The sequence below is a fragment of the Pongo abelii genome, chromosome 13, assembly GCF_028885655.2.
Source record: "Pongo abelii isolate AG06213 chromosome 13, NHGRI_mPonAbe1-v2.0_pri, whole genome shotgun sequence".
Taxonomy (NCBI): Eukaryota; Metazoa; Chordata; class Mammalia; order Primates; family Hominidae; genus Pongo; species Pongo abelii.
Window position 1 is genome coordinate 40779913 of NC_071998.2, and position 24649 is coordinate 40804561.

At 36.3% G+C, this 24649-nt stretch overlaps 1 protein-coding gene across 7 annotated transcripts in view; it reads right to left on the reverse strand.

Annotated features, from left to right (window-relative positions):
- CNTLN (centlein) overlaps window positions 1–24649 on the reverse strand; it is a 352032-nt gene that overhangs the window by 86019 nt on the left and 241364 nt on the right. For 5 of the 7 annotated variants that reach the window (XM_054519817.2, XM_024252704.3, XM_024252706.3 and 2 more), the window contains 3 exons: window positions 14096–14276; window positions 7688–7781; window positions 7377–7600 (listed from right to left, as the gene is read on the reverse strand). In XM_054519817.2, coding sequence (XP_054375792.2) covers window positions 7377–7600; window positions 7688–7781; window positions 14096–14276 — 499 coding nt within the window. The remainder of the gene's footprint in view (window positions 1–7376; window positions 7601–7687; window positions 7782–14095; window positions 14277–24649) is intronic. The other 2 variants (XM_024252705.3, XM_063714190.1) reach the window with 1 other exon arrangement.

The following is a 24649-nucleotide window of genomic DNA, read 5'->3' on the forward strand; positions in this document are numbered from 1 at the left end:
CTGTTGTGGGGTGGGGGGAGGGGGGAGGGATAGCATTGGGAGATATACCTAATGCTAGATGACGGGTTGGTGGGTGCAGCGCACCAGCATGGCACATGTATACATATGTAACTTACCTGCACATTGCGCACATGTACCATAAAACCTAAAGTATAATAATAATAATAATAATAATAATAATAATAATAATAAAAGAAAAAAAAAAAGAAAAAAAGAAAAAACAATTACAGAGAAAGCTCTTATCCAGAAATGGGGCTAGTTTTCAGCATCTGTTTAGAATTTAAATGCATTCTAGTGAACTCCAAGCAGATTAGCCTGTATTTGAAATATAAGCTCAAGTGGGAGGTTATAATCAGAAAGAATTAGAACTCCAGAAATTAAAGTTACCTTGAGAGTAAATGGCTGTTATATATGGAATTATTTTTTGTTAAAACGATTTTACACAAAATGCCTTTATAGGTAACTATTATTTTAACTAAATGTAATAATATACAAATGACACGAAGGAATGTAGGCTATATTGCGAATTATTTTTGAATTGTGACTATTATAGCTATTATAACCAGGAATGTAGCTAAAAACCTAGTATTATGTATTAAGACAATAAGCTGATCACACATATTAATTCATGCTTTAGAATTCCAATATAGTCTATAGAAGAAAAACTAGTCATCTCCACTTGATTAAAAGACAAGTAATTCTAATAATCTTGTGAATGCAGAATTGAAAATGCACATGATAATGGAGTTAAAGTAATAGGAAGTTCTTGAAGAAACTTATGAACCCCTTCTGAGATTTACTTTATAATGATTTATAGATTATCTTGATTGGCGTGATGGTATTATGGGTTTTTATATTTGTCAAAATTTATTGAACTATACACTTACTTGGTATATATATTTTACTATATATATATTATATCCCAATAAAGTAGTTTGAACAAAAAAAAAAAAGAAAAAAAATAAAAATAAAAATAAAAATACACAGGGGAGAATAAAAGAAAAAAAATAACAAAACTTGCCTATAGGATCTAGAAAAGAGCCTCCACAAGAACAAATATAAGAGTTATTGCCTTAAATAGGAGGGAGAGGGAGAGACCAGGATAGAAAGGTTACTCAAAGAAATAACAACAGAGAACTTCCCTAACCTAGACAAAGCTACTAATATCCAGGTATCAGAGGGTCATAGAATTAAACCAAATAAGAGATTTAACCCAAACAAGACTACCTCAAGGCACTTAATAATCAAAATCCCAAAGGTCAAGGATAAAGAAAGGATCCTAAGAGCAGAAAAAGAAGATAAATAACATATAAAAGAGCTCTAATACAGCAGACTTCTCAGTGGAAACCTTACAGGCCAGGAGAGAGTGACATGACATATTCAAAGTGCTAAAGAAAAGAACGTTTATCCTAGTGTATTATACACACCAAAAATATCCTTCAAACACTAAGATGAAATAAAGACTTTCCCACACAAACAAAAGCTGAGAATTTTGCCAACACCAGACCTGTCCTACAAGAAATGCTAAAGGGAGTTCTATAACCTGAAAGGAAAGGATGTAGATATGCAGTAAGAAATCATCTAAGGGTAAAAAAACTCACTGGTAATAGTATGTACATACACAAATACAGAATAACAGTGTAATTGTGATGTGTAAACAAAAAAGATGTAAACAACAAAAACTGTAAAAGTGGGGATTGGATCAAATTAAAATGGAGAGTGTATATTAGGTTTCTCTTTGCTTGTCCATTGTTTTTACAATCAGAGTTTAGTTGTTATCAGTTTGAAATAATTGGTTACAAAGCATTATTTGCAAACCTCATGGTAACCCGAAATCATAAAACCTACAACAGATATATACACACACACTAAAGCATGAAATTAAAAACTACTACCAGAAAAATCACTTTTACACAAAGGAAAATAGGAAGGATGAAAGAGAGGACCACAAAACAACCAGAAAATAAATAACAAAATGGCAGTAGCAAGTACTCATCTATGAATAATAACACTGAATGCAAATGGACTAAACTCTCCAAGCAAAAGATACATAGTAGCTGAATGGATTAAAAAACAAGACCCAATGATACACTACCTACAAGAAACTCATTTCACCTATAAAGATGCACATGGACTGAAAATAAAGGGATGGAAAAAGATATTCCATGAAGTGGCAACCAAAAAAGAACATGACTAGCTATACTTATATCATGTTTTTAAAATTTTAGACAAAAAAATATAAAGAGAGAAAGAAAAGGTCATTATATAATGATAAAGGGGCCAATTTAGCAAGAGGATATAACAATTATAAATACCTATATATCCAGCACCGAAGTACTCAGATACATGAAGCAAATATTGTTAGCACTAAAGAGAGAGCCAGACTTCAACATGACAATACAATAATAGCTGGAGATCTCAATACCCTACTTTCAGCAATGGACAGATCATCCAGATAGAAAATCAACAAACAAACATCAGACTTAATCTACATTATAAACCAAATGGACCTCATAGATATTTACAGAACACTTCATCAAACAGCTGCAGAATACACATTCTTCTGCTTAGCATATGGATGAGTCTCAAGAATAGACCATATGTTAGGCCACAAAAGAAATCTTAAACATTTCACATAAGTTGAAATTGTATCAAGTATTTTCTCTGATCACAATGGAATTAAAGTAGAAATCAATAACAAGAGGAACTTTGGAAACTATAGAAACACATGGAAATTAAACAATATGTTCCTGAATGACAAGTGAAGAAATTAAGAAACAAGAAATTAAGAGGAAAATTCAATAATTTCTTGAAACAAATAATCAAAGCACAACATACCAAGACCTATGGAACACAGCAAAAGCAATACTAAGAGAGAAGTTTATACCTAAAAGTGCTTACATCAAAAAAGAAGAAAAATTTCAGATAAACAACCTAATGATGCATCTTGAAGAACTAGAAAAACTAGAGCAAACTAAACTCAAAATGAGCAAAAGAAAAGAAAGAATAAAGATCAGAGCAGAAATAAATGAAATTAAAATGAATAAAACAATATAAAAAAATCAATACAACAAAAAGTTGGTTTCTCAAAAAGTAAAACAAAACATACAAACCTTTAACCAGACCAAGAAAAAGAGAAGACAAATAATATCAGAGGTGAAAAAGCAGATATTACAACAGATACTGCATAAATTTAAAGCATTGTTAGTGGCTACTATCACCAACTATATGCCAGTAATCTGGAAAATCTAGAACAAATAGACAAATTCCTAGACATATGCAATCTACCAAGATTGAACCATGAAGAAATCCAAAACCTGAACAGACCAATAGCAAGTAACAAAAACAACGCCCTAATAAAAAGTCTCCCAGCAAAGAAAAGCCCAGGACCCAATGGCTACACTTTGGGAGGCTGATGGGGGTGGATCATGTGAGGTTAGGAGTTCAAGACCACCCTAGCCAACATGGTGAAATCCCGACTCTACCGAAAATACAAAAGTTAGCCAGGCGTGGTGTTGCGTGCCTACAGTTCCAGCTACTCAGGAGGCTGAGCCAGAAGAATTGCTTGAACCTGGGAGGTGGAGGTTGCAGTGAGCCGAGATTGCGCCACTGCACTCCAGCCTGGGTGACAGAGTGAGACTCCATCTCAAAAACAAACAAACAAAAAACTATATTACAATAAAAATAATGCTGTATATTATTTATCAATGTACATACGTGTGCAACGATTTTTTAAATTATTGGAAAATTAGTATGAACACCTGAAAGTGTCTCCAGAGACAGGTAGAAGAGGATGGGGCTGTAGATAATGATTAAATAAAAATTTAGCTTTATCACATATTCTATCTTTAAAATATACAGTGGAAGAATATACGTTAATTTCTGAAGGGTATAAGGGTATTTCTTATATATGCTTTCTATTTCTCTGTATCTCCTAACTTTCCAAAAATCTTTTATAGAAAACAAAGTTAATTTCTCATGTTTGAATGCCTAGTGTGAGAAAATATCATTATTTTCCTACTTTTTGTCTAAATTAAATAGTGTATGACCTGGGAAGCATAAATAAATCTATAAAATTAAACATTGCATGTGTATAACATTTTCCTCATATTAAAAGGGAGCTCTGAAGAATGGGGCTAGCATATTTTTTACTCATATCTTTACACCTGTGGCAACGGATACATACTTTGAACAAATGCAAAAGATTTATACTTAATTTTTCTTGAAAATAGTTGATGGCTATTTATATATTCCATCTATAGAATAATGCTTAGTATAGGGCTATAGTGCATTTCAAAATAGGTTTAGAATATTTTACAATGATATTTACAGTACCTGCTTTTGGGAATCACAAATCTTTGCCATTTACCTAGTATACTATTTAGCTCATAGTTGTAAAATACTATCTATATGTAACACATATCTTTAGAGTAGGCAAAATGTAAAAAAAAAAACAAAAAAATACAGTTAAAGTGATGACAGCTCAGTCTAAACATGTAAAAAATCTATTATCTTGGTTAAAATTTTCTTCCAAAACTTTAGTGGTTTGGCCTATACAGTTCAAATTTCTTCTTCTAAGCTTTTTTGAGGAAATTCTATAATGGTTTAAAACACATTGCAATGAAACTGACAGGGAAAAAAACACCAAAGAATACTTTGTGTTCCTCTTATCAACCTCCTAATGAACAATGGTACTTTTAATTACATATGAAAAAGTTGAAAGTCTTTGAAAAGTTTTCCTGAATATAAAGTAATATCTTTAGTACGGAGGCTGCCCAAATATTGAAATCTGTCTTAAATGTTAATTATTAATGCACAATAAAGACCTATAAGTTCAAAACCTATTGATGCCTGATTCAATACTTTAGAATAAAAAAAAAAACAGTGTTGAGGGTTTTAAAATCACAAGATACAGATATAAAATAATTAAATTAGAATATTTACCGAGCATATAGGAATTCTACCATAAATAGGCAGGAAAAAAAAGACTGAACTTAATCCGTTTTCCTAAGTTCCATTATTAAAAATATCACAGAAATCAACAGATACTACCCAAATCCTCAAGTTGGTAACCTGAAAAATTTCTCAGTAGATGAGAATCTGGGATCTTGACATCTTCCATCCCAAACTTTAGTTATTATGTTAGAGCCCACAATGACTATACCAATGCATTAACTAAAGAGAATTTGCCTGTATCTATGTAATATTTGGGGAGTTACTTTATCAGTAAAGAATTCTAAGTTTAGTTACCACATCAGTTATTTCTCCATATGTACAGAATATTCAAATTAAATCTAATTCTAGTTAATCACTAGTTACATTTATTTGAGTTCATAGCGATTTTTGAGATGGAAAATTTCTAAATTCTGATTCTTATTCTTTCCTGAAGTACTTTTTTGAATATTAGATGTTCTTGGACCTTTCTATCATCTAAAGAAAATCTGTATTAAAAAATAAAATTACATATAACAATGAAATATAAGTTATACCTATAACATAGTAGCAAAAGTAAGACATTTACCTTGGAATAGATGAGATTTGAAATAGCTAGAATTGAGGGCAACTTCAGGGAGAAATTCATATTAAAGTAACTCATTTGATCATCTATACCATACTCTCTCTAAAATGCACATGAACCATGCAGTAACTGAGGTGCTTTTTATACCTCCTAATTTTCTCTTTACAAGTAGTTGAAATCTGTGCTAAAATGTGGATTTCTTACTTGATACTACCAAGTATGGCACCTCAAAAACTATAAGAAAGGACATTAAAATTGATTGCAAAAAAGGGAAAAAAAAGTATGTCTAACAGATTTTTAGTTGAATCCCTAGTATACTATTTTTATTTTTCTCATAGTGTATGCAATTTAAGGAACTCCCAAGAAGTAACTATACCACTACTTTTCAAACTCGCAATGAAGAAAATCCTTTTCCAAGGAGAATGAGGAAAACAGTTTTTGTAACAACTCTAATCTTTTATAATTTTCCTCTGACAATATCAGAATTTACTCTTATGAAAAGCCAGTGGTCTAGTATATTATTCAAGAGAACACCAAAAAGTTCAAATGTTTTTTTGTATAAGATTGAACAATTAAAGTTGAGAATTTTTTCTTTCTTTTAAAAAATGTTCTTTCATGTCACTTTGCTATTTGCACAAAAAAGACTTGGGAATACAGATAGTTTATAATATCACGGTGAGATATAAAACAATGTCATTTAACTAGAGAAGAAAGAAAGGAAGCATAGGAGAAAGGAAAAGGAAAGGGAAGAAAGAGAGGATATTAAAGAGAAGAAAAGAAAATTCTAGCCAGTAAAACGTATATGGGATGAAATCATTTTGGGAAATGTGGTTCCTATACAGTGGTTGTGGTATCGGTGGCTGTGTCTAAATTCTAATATAGAGCTCAGTCTTATCTGGTATCCCACTGCCACATTTCCAATAGCCAAGCCTGTAAAATCCAGAAACTTCTGGTGTAAGTTGGAATGCAGTTAAGGTTTGGGTATAAGGCTACTCTGGGAATAAAGTCAGAACACAATTCTTAACTGGCATAACACTAATCCTTCACCATTAAAATGTTTATATGTATTGTTTGAATCAAAGCACTAGATACCAGAATTAGAGAATTTAAGTGTAACTTAAAATTATGTGTGACAGTGATTTAAAGATTGTTTTCTAATGAAATAAATTTTTCTGTGCAAAATAATTTTCTAACAAATCATTCATTACACAAGCAAATAGGGTAAAGAATGGAGACCTAAAGAACAAAAAATCTTTTCTTTTCCATTTGCTTTAAGTTCATCTCAAAGTGTAAGTTAAACTTGTGCTTTAAGATTACCTTACCAGGAGTAAGGAATAATGTTGACTATTTGCCTGAGTAAAAAGAACCACAGATAGATTACTGGAATACATTAAAATAGATACTTATATTAAAATCTTCACATTTTATACTAGCATTTGCAAAGAGTAACTGATGAATATATTAGTTTAATAATGTAACTTATCATAAACACAAAGTTTCAAACATAGGCAAACAGGTAAGCTATGTGTATGTATGAAGACTGCTTTTAAAAACTAAGATGTAACACAATACAGAATATGTAAAAATATTTCAAAGATGAGAAAAACTAAGTGGAACAGGAACGCTAGTAAAGTGTCTTTTTGATTCAGAGTTCCTTCCCTCATGTATGTTATCCTTTAATATGGGCCTTATTAAAGAAGTCCAGTAATTAAACTAATTACACTAGTAAAGAGTGCCTGGGATTTTTTAAAACTCATAGGCCTGCCTAACACAAATATAAACTAAACAATACATGTAAAACAAAATATCCACTTTTACAATATAGTATACTACTGTTCAATCTTAAAGTTCTCTTTACCTTTATTGTCTGCCTGCTTGTCTGAAATCGTTGATCGGATACTTGCTGTTGATGGAGGAGCTTTTCATTAACTTCTTTATATTCTTTAACAGACAATTCTGCTGTTTTCTTGGCATTCTGAAGTACACTGTTTTGTTGTTGCAAGGATATAATCCGTTCTCGTAATAAAATAATATTGCTACTTGATTTCTGGGCAGTTATATTTTTGTACTTTTCTCTGTTGACTACATAAAAATAATATTGTTCATAATATTTTAAAAATTAGATTTAAATTGTAAAAGACATATTGTTAATTGCATATACATTCTTACCTCTAGTAGGAACTGCTGTATGTGAACTCTTTTGCATCTTACAATTCTTCTTCTGAAAAGTTGGTTTTTTGGCATTCTTACCATGAAAATAGTCCTAAATTTGAAGGTTTCATAAAAATTATATTATTCTTCAATAACAACATCAAGTGAACCAATATAAGTAACATCTCTTTACTTAAAAATACAATTGTTTATGCAGAATTTTTTTTTAAGTCTATGGGAGATCAAGGCAGTAGGACTGCTTGAGGCCAGGAGTTTGACACCAGCCTGGGCAACACAGCAAGACTGTCTCTTACAAAAAAAATTGAAAAAAATATTTTTTAACTCTAGATGATAAAATTCTATAACTGATACCAACAACTTACAAATGAACTTATTGTATACACTGAATTTAAACCGGCAGGCAGAAGATACAGATACAAAATCAACTCCAAAGAAGTAGAAATTTAATCTAGGGATAGCTTAAAAACTTAGGAGTAAATATGGTAACCGTAACAAAAGTAAAATGTGAATAATTAATAATTTATTCTCTGAAAATATAGGCCCTTTTCTCAAATACTCTATTATATGCTGACAAATGAAGCTAATAGCCTTCTGACAAATAAAGCTAAAAATAATGCTGACAATAATAAAATAACTTCCTGAAGCTGTATGTTTTCCTCATGGCATTCTAATACACTGAGGCTGAATAAAATGAAGCCTTGTTGACTTTTGGTTTCAAAATGTTTCACCAATTTAAAAATGTATATATTAGTAGTAAAACATGTGGTCTTAAAATTTTTTTTTTCTTTTGAGACAGAGTCTGGCTTTGTCACTCAGGCTGGAGTGCAGTGGCACAATCTCAGTTCACCGCAACCTCCGCCTCCCGGGTTCAAGCAATTCTCATGCCTCAGCCTCCCAAGTACCTGGGACTACAGGGACCACCATCCCCAGCTAATTTTTGAATTTTTGGTAGAGATGGGGTTTCACCATGCTGTCCAGGCTGGTTTCAAACTCCTGGTATCCAGTGAGCCACTCGCCTCGGCCTCCCAAAGTGTTGGGATTATGGGTGTGAGCCACAGTGCCTAGCCTTGTGTAAGAATTTATTGGCTGGGAAACACAGATATATTCAATCTAGAAAATTATTTCTTATTTTAAAAAGAACTTTTTAAAAGATCCCAATCCAGCAACAAATTGCCTGAAAGTCATGAAACTGATTAACAAATGTAACAGAAGCCTATATCTAAAATAAGGTTTTCCTTTGAAATGATTAGTTTCAGAAATTATAAAACCCTAACAATGTTTCATTTCTCAAAATATTTTTGAAATGCTTCATTTAAACTTATCTTCAGAGCTGGCATATAAATTTTTAATTGCTTTATTAAGATTTAATTAGTATTTAAGTATCAGCCACACACTGAGCACTGTTAAAAAAAAAATCCAAACTACAACTACCAATTGAAGTACTAATATCAGTCACCAGATTTGGTATCAAATTAACAGTAGCTAAAATTAAGTTACAAAGAAGTGGGCTTCTGTTTCCAGTACTATTACTGAATACAAACTCAAGAAAACTCTCATACTATGAAACAAACACCCTTAAAGTGTATTTCCAACATGGCAAAAAATACAACGGAAATGTCAGAGGTCAAAAATGAAGTGAAAGCAGAAATTCAGAGACCATACAAAAGTGACCAACAAAGTGGCCAGCAAAATGTAGAACAACTGACAATCCCTTGTGACCTTGAATTTCCACTTAAATAGCAACACGGAATGCAGAAGGCAAGAAAGAAAGCCTAGTTCTCAATCCAAGATGAGAAATTTCAGGTCAGAAAGCTACGCCATTGTATATATGTCAACAGTTAGCTCCTTTTTATTGCTGAGAAGTTTCCTGTGTTACAGATGTACCACAGTTTGTTTAGCTGTTCAGCTGTTGAAGAGAATTTTGGTTGTTCCCAGTTTTCAGCTAGTACAAACAAAGGTTCTATGATCATTCATGTACAAGTTTTTTTGGTAAACATATATTTTCATGTCTGTGGGATGTGTCTAAGGGTGTGATAGCTAGGTTGTATGGAGTTTAGTTTTTAAGAAACTGACAAACTTTTTCAGAGTGCTGTAATATAGAATTTTATATTCACATGGACAATATATGAGAGATCCAGTTTCCCTGTCCCCTTGGTCAGCACTTGGTATTTTTACTAATTTTTACTTTAGCTGTTCCCTAATAGTGATGTTGAAAATCTTTATATGTGCTTATTTGCCATCCATATATCCTTTTTTGGTAAAATGTTTGCTCATATCTTTTGCCTATTTTGTAACTGGATTGTTTAATTTCTTCCTGTCGAGTTTTGAGTGTTCTTTGCATATTCAAGCTATGAGACTTTTGTCAGACACATGATTTTTAAATATTCCTCTCACTCTGTGGCTTGTCTTTTCATCTTCTATATAGTGTCTTCTGAGGAGCAAAAGTTCTTAATTTTAATGAAGTCTAATTTACTGATGTTTTCTTTTATGGATCATGCTTTTGGTATCATGTCTAAAAACTCTTCACTCAGCTCTAAGACTTGAAGATTTTCTCTTATATTTCTTTCTGAAAGTTTTATGATTTAATATTCTACATTTATATGTGAGCCACCTCAAATTAATTTTTGCATAAAGTGTAAAGTGTAGGTATAGGTTCCTTTATTTTTTGCGTAGAAATATCCAATTGCTCCAGCACCATTTTTTGAAAGGATTATCCATCCTTTGCACCTTGGTCAAAAATCAGTTGTTCATACTTGTGTGGATCCATTTCTAGATTCTCTATTCCATTATGTGAATAATAATGGTGGGTGGATGGTGCCATCAGTCTTGACATCTCAATCAATTTTGGGTGATAAGGATTAATGCCACCATCTGTGGGGCAAACATAGTTATTTAATTTTTCAGTTCTAAAATTTAGATTTGGGTATTTTTATATCTTCTACTTATTTGCTGAGACTTTCTAATTCTTTATTGAGATAGTCTATTGCTTTCGTTTTAGGCCTATTTTGTTTTGTTTTAGGCCTGTCCATAATTGCTTGTTGAAGCATTTTGATGGCAGCAACTTTAATATACTTGTCATATACAGATGCCTCCTGACATACAATGGGTATCCATTACGTCCTGATAAACTCATTAAGTTGAAAACATCATAAATCAAAAATGCATTTAATACATCTGACCTACCAAACATCATAGCTTAGCCTAGCCTACTCAGAGCACTTACATTAGCCTACAACTGGGCAAAATCATCTAACACAAAGCTTATTTTATAATAAAGTATTGAATATGTCATGTAATTTATTTATTGAATACTGCCCTGAAAGTGATAAAAAGAACCATTGTATGGGTACTCAAAGTACGGTTTCTACTAAACATGTATCAATTTCACACCAACATAAAGTAGAAAAATTTTAACTCAAACCATTGTAGTGAGTTGGGGACTGTCTGTAACTCCAACATCTGTCATCTTGCTGTTGGCTTCTGTTGATATAGTTGAGGTTTTCCTGGATCTTGGTATGAGGTGTGATTTTCAATTGTATCCTGGACATTTTGGCTATTATATTTCAAGTATTAGAACTTCAAGGTTCTGTATCTTACTTGAATCTTATTTGAACAGGCCTCATCTGACACCACACTGATGGGGCAAGGAGCACACCATCTAATTACTGCCAGTTGGAAGTGGAAATCCAGTCTTAGTTGACAACCTAGTTGGAGAGGGCCACCTTATTACTGCTTGGGGAGGGCAGAACTTCAGGCTACCCAATAGGCATCTGCTGATACCATCATGGCTGGATAATGGAGGGGGACCTCGTTAATGTTCCCCACTGGGCTTCCATTGACATCATGGGGAGGGGGTGGGGGCTTGTTAGGTATAAGTAGTAATTAAATTCCCCATCTCTGCACTTGGCCTCTGAAATTATCTTGCTCAGAAGGGAAAGGCATTTCAATGCGGAATGGAGATGGATATCCAGGTTCCCTATATGATGATCTCCAATGACATGGAAAGGAGGGAGTCAGCGGTTCTTAACCTTTTTGGCACCAAAACCAGTTTTGTGGAAGAAAATTTTTGCATGGATAGGGGGTGGAGTGGTTCGGGGAGGTGGAGATGGTTTCGGGATGAAACTGTCCTACCTCAGATCATCAGGCATTAGATTCTCATAAGGAGCAGCAACCTAGATCCCTTGCATGCGCAGTTCGCAGCGGGGTTCATGCTCATGTGAGAGTCTAATGCCTCCGCTGGTCTAACGGGAGGCAGAGCTCAGGTCATAACAATGGCTCACCCACCTCTCACCTTCTGCTGTGTAAGCCAGTTCCTAGCAGGCCACAACAGGTACCGGTCTGCAGCCCAGGGGTTGGGGATCCCAGGAGGAGGTCATTATCACTAGCTCCACACTTGGTCTTCTCTGGCATCACCCTGATAGGAGGAGCAGAGGTGAAGAGTGCCTACTTATTGCCAGGTAAGAGTGAAAGTCTAGGTTCCCATTAGGCTTTTACAGATGGGGCTGGAAACAGGGTTGCATTTTTTTCTCTGGTGTTTGCCTGGAGTAGGACACTTACTGTGTAAGCTTTTCTGTCTTGCTAGGCTGGCGTTTTCCAGGTCCTTTGGCTAAAAGAAGGGTTTTATCCGGGGCATGTATTGTCTGACCTACTGAGGTTTCTAGGTTGGGGATTTCAGGTATCCAGGCCAGGATACATGAAGCAAAATGAAAACCCAGAGAACTCACCACCATGTTGTTCCTTGAGTGCTGAGGTACCTAGCTGGTCTGCTGCCTTCTCTCTACCTTTCAGCGTCTTCTTCTTGTTTTATATTAATTTAGGTTAATAGAATCACTATCAAAATCCCAAAAAAAGTTTTTGTAGAACTTAAGCTGATTTTATATTCATTTTGAAGACTAAAGGACCAAGAAGAGACTCTTGATGAACAAGAAGGTGGGAAACTTGTTCAACAAGCAATCAAGACTACTAAAATGTAACTAAGACAGCATGATACTGATACATTTACTGAAGGAATAGAAGAAAAAGCCTAGAGAAGTATCCCTATGTTTATGTACATTGGATTTACAATAAAGGTGGCACCTTTGAATAAAGTAAGGAAAAAGTTCACGACAAATATTGGGGAAAAATTGGTAAACTTATTCCCTATCTCACATCACATGAAAAAATCAATGCTAGACATTGATGTGAAAATCAAAACAGAAAAATATAGGAAATCAGAAAAATATAGGAAAAGACAACATGGAAGGTAGTATATATAGGATATATCTACACTGCAGTAAGCAATGCATTATACAGGACACAAAATGTGCTATTCATAAACAAAAAATTGGTAAGTTTGGCCACATTAGAACTGAGATGTTATATTCTTCAGAAGACTCTAGTAAGAAGAGTAAAAAGGCACACCATGGAGTAGGAAAAGATATCTACAATACATAACCCACAAAAGGCTCATATATAGCATATATAAAAATTTCTAAGCCAGTAAGAAAAACACAGACAACTCATTTGGAAAATGGGCAGAGACTTGAAGAGGCAATTTACTAAAAAATTCCAAATGGCCAATAACCATGAGAAAGTACTCAACATTGTATTAGTAATCACAGAAACTTAAACTCACAATGATATACCTCAACATACATAAAAAAGTAGCTGAAATGAGAAAGATTAACCTATCAAGTATCAATGAAGAGAAGCAAAAATTTCTATAAAATCTATTTATCAATCAATCAGCAGGCATTTAGCATATATTCTTGGTCTGAACTTTATTCTGGTAGTAACTAAAGAAGACCTTTCCTCCAAAGTGCTGGCAAGAGCTCAAAAAATAAATGTTTTTGAATTATGTTTTAAAAGAATCTTATAGGTTAATTCAAAGACAACCTAATTTTTACAACAAAATAGAAATGAACTTTCCTTAATTTTTCACTGATTTATGTTAAATAGGTAAACATTTGGTGCCATGATGTATCAGCAGTAGGAATTACTGAATAAGTTGTATTAGAACTTCAATTTTTCAAAATGTAAAATACATTGAGAGGTTAGTTAGAAATAAGTAATTTAAAGATTTAGTCAGACTAAATGACTTTATCATTGCAAAGACTAATATACAAAAAGAAGTTTTGTCACTTGGAATATTTCATATACCTGAAAACAATAATGAGCTTATTAACCACTTTTTTGCTAAGATGTAAATACCTTAAGATTTATAATAGTATTTATTTTCGTCTATGAAAAAGACTGTAACAAACAAGTACCTGAAAATTATTTAAAAGTGAATATTTTCACTGTATATTTCAAAAAAGACAACTTTTAAGAATTCAAATTAAATTAATAGTAACATTTATTTAAGTTATAAAGCATAAGATAAAATTTAAAACATAGCATACAATCAAGCAAAATTGTGTCATTTACCTTTGGGGTCTTGCCATCTATATTTAAATATGTCTGTACTATTTCTTTTCCTTGTGTTTGGCTGTCTTCTGTTGCATCACTTTCTTTCTGGTCTTTTCCATCTTCTGTAGGACTTATTTTCTGGGATGTTTCTACAATAATTGTTCCCAAAGTTTGGGAGGTCTGTGCTTCAGAATCACTGCTTTTTAGAAAAAAGTAGGGACATAAAACCCAAGAATAAAAGTTGTTACATGTACTTGTCTTAAGTTCAAGACCAAATAATATTTTAGCATAGATTGTATATAAAGCTGCAAGTTTAACGTGGGCATTTACTGGTTCTCAATGTGAAAGGGAAAATGAGTCTAAATACATTGTACAAAATTATAGAATCCCATCAAGAAAACAGATTATCTAATTTCAAATCCCTACTAACATCATTTCTATAGTACTTCTACCAAGTGTTAACTCAGGAAGCAATTGCTGTAACACTTCCAGGGTTGGAGCATGCACTACTTTCCCAATAAGGCCAGAAAAGTTTAATATTTCTAACAAAGTTTTTCCTTCACCTGAAACAAAATTTGAATCTCTGAAGCTTTCACCCACTGATTCTAGTTCCATCTCTTATGGCTATTTATCACTGAATAAAATACTTCTTAAGCACCAGCTATGGGCCCAGGCACCTTTTTTTTTTTTTTTTAAGCCAGAGTCTCGCTCTGTTGCCCAGGCTGGAGTGCAGTGGCGCGATCTTGGCTCACGGCAACCTCCGCCTCCCAAGTTCATGCCATTCTCCTGCCTCAGCCTCCCAAGTAGCTGGGACTACAGGTGCCCATCACCACGCCTGGCTAATTTTTTGTATTTTTAGTAGAGACAGGGTTTCACTGTGTTAGCCAGGATGGTCTCAATCTCCTGACCTCGTGATCTGCCTGTCTCAGCCTCCCAAAGTGCTGGGATTACAGGCATGAGCCACTGCACCCAGCCGGGCCCAGGCAATTTTGTGGGCATGAAGGCTAAGGTAGTAGTGAACAAAGTAGAAGAAAAATTCCTTCCCTCATGTAACCTTTATCCTGGTCAGGGTAGAGGGACAGGAAACAAGAATAAGTAGTAAAATACATAGTATGTTAATAGTGATGTGTTAAAGAGAAAAAAAAATAAAAATAAACAAGGGTAGGAGATAGGAAGTGTTGAAGTTGTGTGGAACATTTAAGTAAGTCCCTTTCCCACATGGATGAGCTTTTAACTATTTAGACATCATTATATGCTGCTTGAGACACCATGAAGAATAACATCCCTAGCTTGTTCAAATGTTCCTAACATATATACTTTTGAGATGCCTTATCTCCTTGGTCAGTCTTTTTTTTTTTTTTTTTTTTTTTTTTTTTGAGACAGAGTCTCACTCTGCTGTACCCAGGCTGGAGTGTAGTGGCACGATCTTGGCTCACTGCAACCTCCACCTCCAGGGTTCAAGCGATTCTCCTGCCTCAGCCTCCCAAGTAGCTGGGATTACAGGTGCCCACCATGATGCCTGGCTAATTTTTTGTATTTTTAGGAGAGATGGGGTTTCATCATGTTGGTCAGGCTGGTCTCGAACTCCTGACCTCAGGTAATCCACCTGCCTCAGCCTCCCAAAGTGCTGGGATTACAGGCGTGAGCCACCACGCCCGGCCTCCCTGGTCAGTCTTGAATGTGTTTCAGCTTATCATGATGGAGCATCATGTCCAGAATTCAGTTTCATCTTCCTGGGACACTATGAGAGGTACTGAGTAAAACTCTTGGTAGATGCAGACTAAAAGTGTGTAAGCTTCTCTGGCGTATACATCATACTACAGACTCAAGTAAGATTTAACAAAACCACCTAAAGTATTTCAAATAAGATTTAACAAAACCACCCAGACAACTATTAAAGCCACATATTTCTCCCATTGTACAGTGCAACCGGTATTTTATAGCCAAATAAACTACCCTGTAGGCATTTGTGTAACTATATTCCCAGTCTATTGAGATCTTTGGGGATCTTGATTCTATTGTGTGACGTATTTTACATCCCTTTCAATGTCATGTTAATCACAATTTGATAAACATGCTTTGATGGAATTCAGCTGTTCTGTATTTAGTGTAATTCTATTTTAAAAGGTTACTGGTTAGTCTGATAAGAATTTCCCTTGAAGAACCCAAACTGGCTTTGAGAAATCACTACTTCTTTTAAGAAACATTCACAAAGTACTCTTTTGTAATGTCCTAGAACCTTATTTAGGATTTATTTCAAAAACACCAACTATAGAATGACCGTTCTTTGTGTTTTTAATATCACAACTACACTTTTCTGTTTCCCATATTCCCATACCATTTGGGTTCTCCTTCAAAATACCAACAGCAACTGATCAAATCTACAAGTTATTTCAGTATCCCAGAATTCATTATTTCTGAATCAGAATACTATAATCTATTTGCTTACATGTTCTACTATAATTGTTTACCTCTTTTTATGTTCTATTCCTCTTTTTTGTTTGGCCAAAACTTAGCAGAAATTCAATATGTAATGGCCAAAATGGTATGAAAAGTGTCATAAAAAGCAGCATATTTCATAATAAGACACTCTCAAAACAAACTGTTTAGATTTGATTGGAGAGCCCTTGGTGGGGGGTGGGCAGGGGCAGAAGGAGGGGGACGTGTCTTAGTGATGGGGCAGAGTGCTTCCTTCTCTTTATAATTCTTTATTCATTCGTTATTCAAAAAACATTTATTGAATGGCTACTATGCCCTATGCATATGAAAGAACTGATGAACAAGTTCTTTACAGTCTATCCATGAATAAATTTACAGTCTATCCACAAAGAAAACAATAAGCACAATAAATTTGAAATATGATATAGTATGTTATAAATTATTAAGGGCCACTGGGGAAAAAATTAGCAAGATAAGAGGAAGGAATCCAAATCATGGGAGGTAAAATGGTGGCAGGCTGAAATCTGAAATAGATTGATCATTAGTAATACTGAAGCAAAACTTAGAGGAGAGGGAGTTGGTTGTTTTAGATATCTGGCTAAATACATTCCAGGCAGAAGACATCATCAAACTAAAATCCCTAAGTTAGAAGTTCCTGCTTTCAGGGAGCAACAATCAGTCCAGTGTGGGTAGAACACAGTAAATATGGACTAAAGACAAGGTTGAAAGCAGGGAGGGTGGTTAGGAAAGTTATTTTCGTATTCCAGGCAACTGATGATAGATATAAGAGTGATGACAAACAAAAGTGATAAGAAATGGTCAACTTCTGGATATTTTTCTAAAGAAATCCACCAAGATTTCCTGACAGAGTAGATGTAATGACTGACAGAAAGACTGGAATCAAAGATGGTATCAAGCTTTTGTTCAGTGCAAATGTAAAGAGAGAATTATCATTAGTGAGAAAGAGGAAGACAGCAGCTGAAATAGGCTTGGTGGGGTAAAGCCCAGGAATTTGTATTAGGCTATTTGATATCCAAGTATGATGGTAAGTTGACAGTTAACTTTACATGTCTAAAATTCAGAGCCTGACCAACAGGGAGAAACCCCATCTCTACTAAAAATACAAAATTAGCCGGATGTGGTGCATGCCTGTAATCCCAGCTACTCTGGAGAATTGCTTGAACCCAGGGGACAGAGGTTGCAGTGAGCTGAGATCGCGCCATTGCACTCTAGCCAGGGCAACAAGAGCAAAACTCCATCTAAAAAAATAAAAATAATAATAATAAAATTCAGAAGTGAGGTATAGAATGGATATATACATTTTGGGGTGGCTGGAATATAGGTAGTAACAATGATGTTAATAAATACTATGAGATCACAAAACAATGAGTATAGTTTTTAATGTGTCCTCCAAAGTTCACAACTTGGAAACATAATCCTCAATGCAACAGTGTTGGGAGGTGGAATCTAATAAGAGGTGATTAGATCATGAGTCCTCATGAATGATTTAATGTTATCATGGGATTGAGTTTGTTATAAGAACAGGCTTGTTATAAAAGCAAATGTGACCCCCTCTTGCTCTATCAGGCTCCTTGCCCTTCCACCATCGGCCATGATGACACAGCCAGAAGACCCTCATCAAATGTGGTGCTCTCAACCTGGGACTTCTTACCTTCCGGAACTGTAAGAAATAAATTTCCTTTCATTATAAGGTATGCAGTCTGTGGTATTTTTTGTGTGTGTTGTTATAGCAACACAAAATGTCCAATTACTGAAGACAATGTCCAATGACCGAAACTCTTAAAAAGTGAGAGACTGAGGGGGAATGTCACAAAACTAATAAACGACACTGAAGTTAAATATCAGTGAGAAGAAGAAAATAAAGAGTATGGTATGGCAAACTATAATAACAAGAGGTAGAAATCAACTGTGTCAAATGCTGCTGAGAGGTCAAGTAAGGTGAGGACTGAGAATCAACCTTTGAATTTGGCAAAGTGGCAGTGACCCTCAAAATAATTGTTTTAGGCCGGGCGCGGTGGCTCACATCTGTAATCCCAGCACTTTGGGAGGCCGAGGTGGGCAGACTGCATGACGTCAGGAGTTCGAGACCAGCCTGGCTAACATGGTGAAACCCCATTTTTACTAAAAATACAAAAATTAGCCTGGGGTGGTGGCGCACACCTGTAGTCCCAGCTACTCAGGAGGCTGAGGCAGGAGAATCGTTTGAGCCCAGGAGGCGGAGCCTGCAGTGAGCCAAGATCGCGCCACTGTACTCCAGCCTGGGAGACAAGAGCAAGACTCTGTCTCAAAAAAAAAAAAAAAAAAAAAAAAATTTGTTTCAGAAGGATGTTGAAGGGATGAATGGAATTTGAAACAAGGATTGTACACAACTTTTTAAAATTTCACTGCCAAGGACAGCAAATATGGAGGACTACTAGGTAAAGGAGTACTAACAGGTATATAATGAATTCTCTGGTTTCCAAACATGGTCCTCCTAATTTTACCTCAATAATTGGGATAATTGCTCTGGCTAATACCGTAGCTCCTTTTGATGCTTTTTAGTTCAGTATGGGGAATCCAAAATGGCCAGGGTACAATCTCAGTGTCTACCTCTACAGACCATAATTGTGTTCCCTCAGAGAACTTTCCTACCTTCGGCATCAGGACTCTCAAATCCCCTAGCCCAAGATCATACTAATGAGAAGCAAAAACTCCTCCAGTGGGTTACTTGGTTAAATAATTACAGCGGTCACACCAACCTGAAATATTTTATTCCTGGACCTATGCATTCTTGGAGATAAAATAATAAACTCTCAGTTTAAGGCATATACCCTAACTTCAATATTGTCTTCTAGCTGGTGCCATAATGGAGCCTATTGATCATCTACTGTCGTATACAGCCAGTTGCCTTTGAATAATGAAAAATATGGTAATACCAGTGAATCTGAGGACACAGAGCATTGTCATATATCCCTTGCCATAAACTCTGTCTTTTAGCTGGGCTTGGTGGCCCATACCTGTAATTCCAGCACTTTGGGAGGCTGAGGCAGGTGAATCACCTGAGGTCAGGAGTTTATGACCAGTCTGGCCAAAATAGTGAAACCCCATCTCTATTAAAAATACAAAAATTAGCCAGGTGTGGTGGCACACACCTCTAGTCCCAGCTACTTTGGAGGCTGAAGCACAAGAATCACTTGAACCTGGGAAGCGGAGGTTGCAGTGAGCCAGGATCACACCACTGAACTCCAGTCTGGGCAACAGAGCGAGACTCTGTCTTAAACTAAGAAGAAAATGTGTCTTTCAGTCTGTTTCTCTGGGAAAACCCTGACTAGGCCACCTCCCTACCTCCCAGTCCTACCTCCAAGGTTGAGATCAAGGTTGAGCAAGTGCATCCAAGGAGGCAGTTTTCTGCAATATCATAGGGATATATAAGTCATTTTGTAAATCTAAGAATGGTAATATTGGTAAAAATACAATAGACAAAACCATACCTAAAATACTTAAAACTATTGTAAAAAAAAAAAAAAATTGATGCCTCCTCCATGATGGAAGAGGCCTACTGTAATCAACCTGACACTAAGAGACTGGTTGGTTTCCTCTGGAGAATGAAGCTTTTTTTTGGGATTTGCAATTGGCCTTTTTTGTGAACAGGCTGAATATTCAACAGTGCCAGTAGCCCAGTCACCAGACAAGTTTTGGTGAAAGAAAGTCAATTTTGTTCAAAAGCTTGCAAGGAAAAATTGGAAGATTAGTGGCAGGACACCTGTGCCGTGTAGAAGCTATACCTGTTGCCATAGACACTTTGTTCATGAACCCATTAAGCAAGCCCTCAGATAGCTGTGAAATAGGCAAGATCCATACAATGGGTCATTTTGTTCACAGAGTGGGCTTTGTGTGTATGTCTTCCAAAAGGTCCATCCGCCAACCTCCCCACAGACTTTCCTGCCACCAATCTTCCACCAACCTCCCCACAGACCTCCCTGCCACCAATCTACCACCAACCTCCCCACAGACCTTCCTGCCACCAATCTTCCACCAACCTCCCCACAGACCTCCCTGCCACCAATCTACCACCAACCTCCCCACAGACCTCCCTGCCACCAATCTTCCACCAACCTCCCCACAGACCTCCCTGCCACCAATCTACCACCAACCTCCCCACAGACCTCCCTGCCACCAATCTACCACCAACCTCCCCACAGACCTTCCTGCCACCAATCTTCCACCAACCTCCCCACAGACCTCCCTGCCACCAATCTACCACCAACCTCCCCACAGACCTTCCTGCCACCAATCTTCCACCAACCTCCCCACAGACCTCCCTGCCACCAATCTACCACCAACCTCCCCACAGACCTCCCTGCCACCAATCTACCACCAACCTCCCCACAGACCTCCCTGCCACCAATCTTCCACCAACCTCCCCACAGACCTCCCTGCCACCAATCTACCACCAACCTCCCCACAGACCTCCTGCCACCAATCTACCACCAACCTCCCCACAGACCTCCCTGCCACCAATCTACCACCAACCTCCCCACAGACCTCCCTGCCACCAATCTACCACCAACCTCCCCACAGACCTTCCTGCCACCAATCTTCCACCAACCTCCCCACAGACCTCCCTGCCACCAATCTACCACCAACCTCCCCACAGACCTCCCTGCCACCAATCTTCCAACTTTTCCTTCCAAGTTTTTGATATACTGAAAAATGCCTCCTTTGACGCACTCCCTCAACATTGATCTCAATCTTCACTACTTTTTTTGGAGTGGAAGTGGGAAGTAGAGAGGTGGATTAGTCAGGGTTTTTCTGGAGAAATGGAACCAACAGGATGTATGCATGTATGCATGTATGTATATATCCTTAGGAATTGGTTCATGTGATTATGGAGGCTAGGAAGTCCAAATTTACAGTATGGCCTAGTAGGCTAGAGACTCAGGAGAACTAATGGTGTAGCTTCAGTCCAAATGCCAGCAGATGGAAACTCAGGAAAGTCAATTTTCTAGTTCTAGTGTGAAGTCTGGCAGACTAGAGACCCAGGAGAGCTGACGGTGCAGATTAAATCTGAAGGCAATTTTCTGGAGAATTCCCTCTTACTCACAGAGGCCATTCTTTATATTCTATTCAGGCCTTCAACAGACTAAACGAGGTTTATCTCCATTCTGGAGGACAATGTGCTTTATCCAAAGCTCACTGATTTAAATGTTAATCTCATCCAAAAACACATAACAAGTTGACACATAACCAACAGAGGGGGCTACTGTCCCTATAACTCAGTTTCTTTTCACAGTGTCATCCCCTCCATGTGGGACTTAGTTCAGTGAGGAAGTTCTGGTCTTTTGGTATAGACAGCTCATAGAAGAACTATATTTTTCTTTTCTCCGGACACCAATTTTCTCTCTCTCGATACAGTGCAAGTCATACAGCTGTCGATGGCTGTCCCTACCTGTTCATATTTTGGGTTTGTCACTAATTCTATTGTAGATGCTATCCTTGAGGTTTTGGCTATGCCTTCCTATTTGTTTTGTTTATTTTGATGGGGGATTTGTGGAAATAAAATATCTGCCACTGCTGCAGCCTCTTCCCAGTAGTACTAGCTTTTTGAATAGAAAACAGTTGTCAACAGAAATCACATAGCCTTAGGTGTCTATATGCGGCTCTTGTCATGCTTGTCAGGCATTCCACATACCATCTCTGTCTGCTACAGACATATTCATAATCTTTGGTTCACTGAATCATCTCCTCAAGCCATTAATATTTCCTGTCCATAGCACTGCCCATTTTCTATTGATACGTCTTTTTATATAATTTGTAGATGATCTTTAAATCTTCTGGATATTAGTCCTTTACCTTCTTTATGTGTTGTAAATACCTTTTCCTGGTTAGTCATTTGACTTTTAACTCTTTTTATATACCTGTTATTATATAGATGTTTAAAGTTCTATTAACGCTTTTTCATATCTGGCTCTGTATTTTCATCTCTTGCTTAAGTATACTTCCTAGAGATGCTCCAAAGTTATAAACAAGTAATCTTGTAATTTCTTGTAATACTTTTAAAATTTTCATTGTTTCATTAAACCTCTAATCTAGGGCAAGCACAGTGGCTTGCACCTGTAATCCAAATACTTTCTGAGGCCAAGGCAGGAGGATCACTTGAGACCAGAAGTTCAAAACCAGCCTAGGCAATGTAGCAAGATCTCATTTCTACAAAAACTTTGAAAAATTAGCCAGGCATGGTAGCACGTGCTGTAGTCTCAGCTCCTAAGGAGACTGAGGTAGAAGGTAGCTCGAGCTCAGGAAGTTGAGGATGCAGTGAGCCATGATTGTGCCACAGCACTCCAGCCTGGGAAACAGAGCATAACTCCACGTCATTAAAAAAAAAAAACTCTATATGGATTTTGCTTTAATGTACCGTACTATATTAGGTAGTCAGACAATGAATATTGTTTAATGATTCAAGAAATGTATTTGTTCACTTATTCTTCACAGTCTGCTATGTATATAGTCTGGTCCTCCATCAAAAACTTAACAACATGAAAGGAACTCTACTACTTTATCCTAAGATACTGTGTCAAGAGACTAACTATATGCAAAGTTCTATGGAATCTAGATCTACAGTAACCTAGGAATAAAATGCTAGGAATCTAAAGCAAGATTGCTATTTTCAGAAAGTACAGACAAACCTATTTTTGATCAATTTAGTGGAGAACACAGAAGAATTAGGACTTCAATGAGGATCAAATGAAATGTATAGGTCATTAAAAAATAGCAGTATAAAAATTTCCAAGATTAAAAATCTTTGCAATCATAAAACTAATGGTTCTACTAACTCTACTGAAAAAAATCTGGGTAGAATTAAAATCAGCTTGAAAAACAAATAATTTTAGCTGAAACAAGTTTATGAAGAGATGTTCATGGAACCTTTGTGTTTGGAATCTATAAACAGCAACAAAATGCAGGCCTAAAAAAGACCTGTACTCACAATTTGAAAAATAAATCTTTGTTATGTGAGACTACACTGTTTGACTGCAGAATTTTTCACATTCTTGACCACAACTGGGAATGAATGAATGAATTAACATATACATTTCACACATACATACAAATATGCTGAGGATGGGGTAAGGGGTGTTTCAGATAGCCAAAGAAAATGATTCCTTGTAATAATAATAAACATAAAGTACTGAACATGTCTTAGGTGCTATTTTAATGTTCTATCCTATTTCTTTCTCACAACGTATCTATGAATATGATCCTATCATTATGCCTATTTTATGGATAATGAAATTGAAGCATAGACAGGTCAAATAGCATGTCTATGGTCACACAGCTAGAGGATGAGAGTTAGGACTTGAACAAAAGTAGTCTGGTAACAGATTCCATGTTCCTAATCCCTAAGATATACTCTAAATAATGGTAGAGTTGGCCAGGCACAGTGGCTCACGCCTGTAATCCCAGCACTTTGGGAGGCCGAGGCAGGCAGATCACGAGGTCAGGAGTTCGAGACCAGCCTGGCCAACATGGTGAAACCTCATCTCTATTAAAGATACAAAAAATTAGCCGGGAATTGTGGTGTGCACCTGTATTCCCAGCTATTCGGGAGGCTGAGGCAGGAGAATCGCTTGAACCTGGAAGATGGAGATTGCAGTGAGCCGAGACCACGCCATTGCACTCCAGCCTGGGTGACAGGGTAAGACTCCATCTCAAAAAAAAAAATAAATAAATAATGGTAGAGTTGTGTTGGGGAGAAAAAATATGTTTCTTTTATCCAACTTATGTTCTTGGCTGAGACACAGTAAAAAATGCAGATTAGCAAAAGAAAACCAAACAAATTTATTTAATATAAGTTTTACATGACAAGGGAGCCTTCATAAGGAAATGAGGACCCGAAGAAATGGTTACATGCGAGGTTTGATGAAAAATAGAAAGTCATGGGAAAATGTGGTAAGACAAAAGAGTACGAGCTAAGCATAGTAAACTGGGGGACACTTAGTGTGGCTGTTCATTCAGATTCATCTTGGGGTTCCTCTGTCTTTTGAGATAAGGACGTTCTTTTCCTCTGGTATAAGGAAGCCACCTCTCATGTGAGGATCTTATAATCTGTTTCAGGGGAGAAGGTCACAGAGTCAT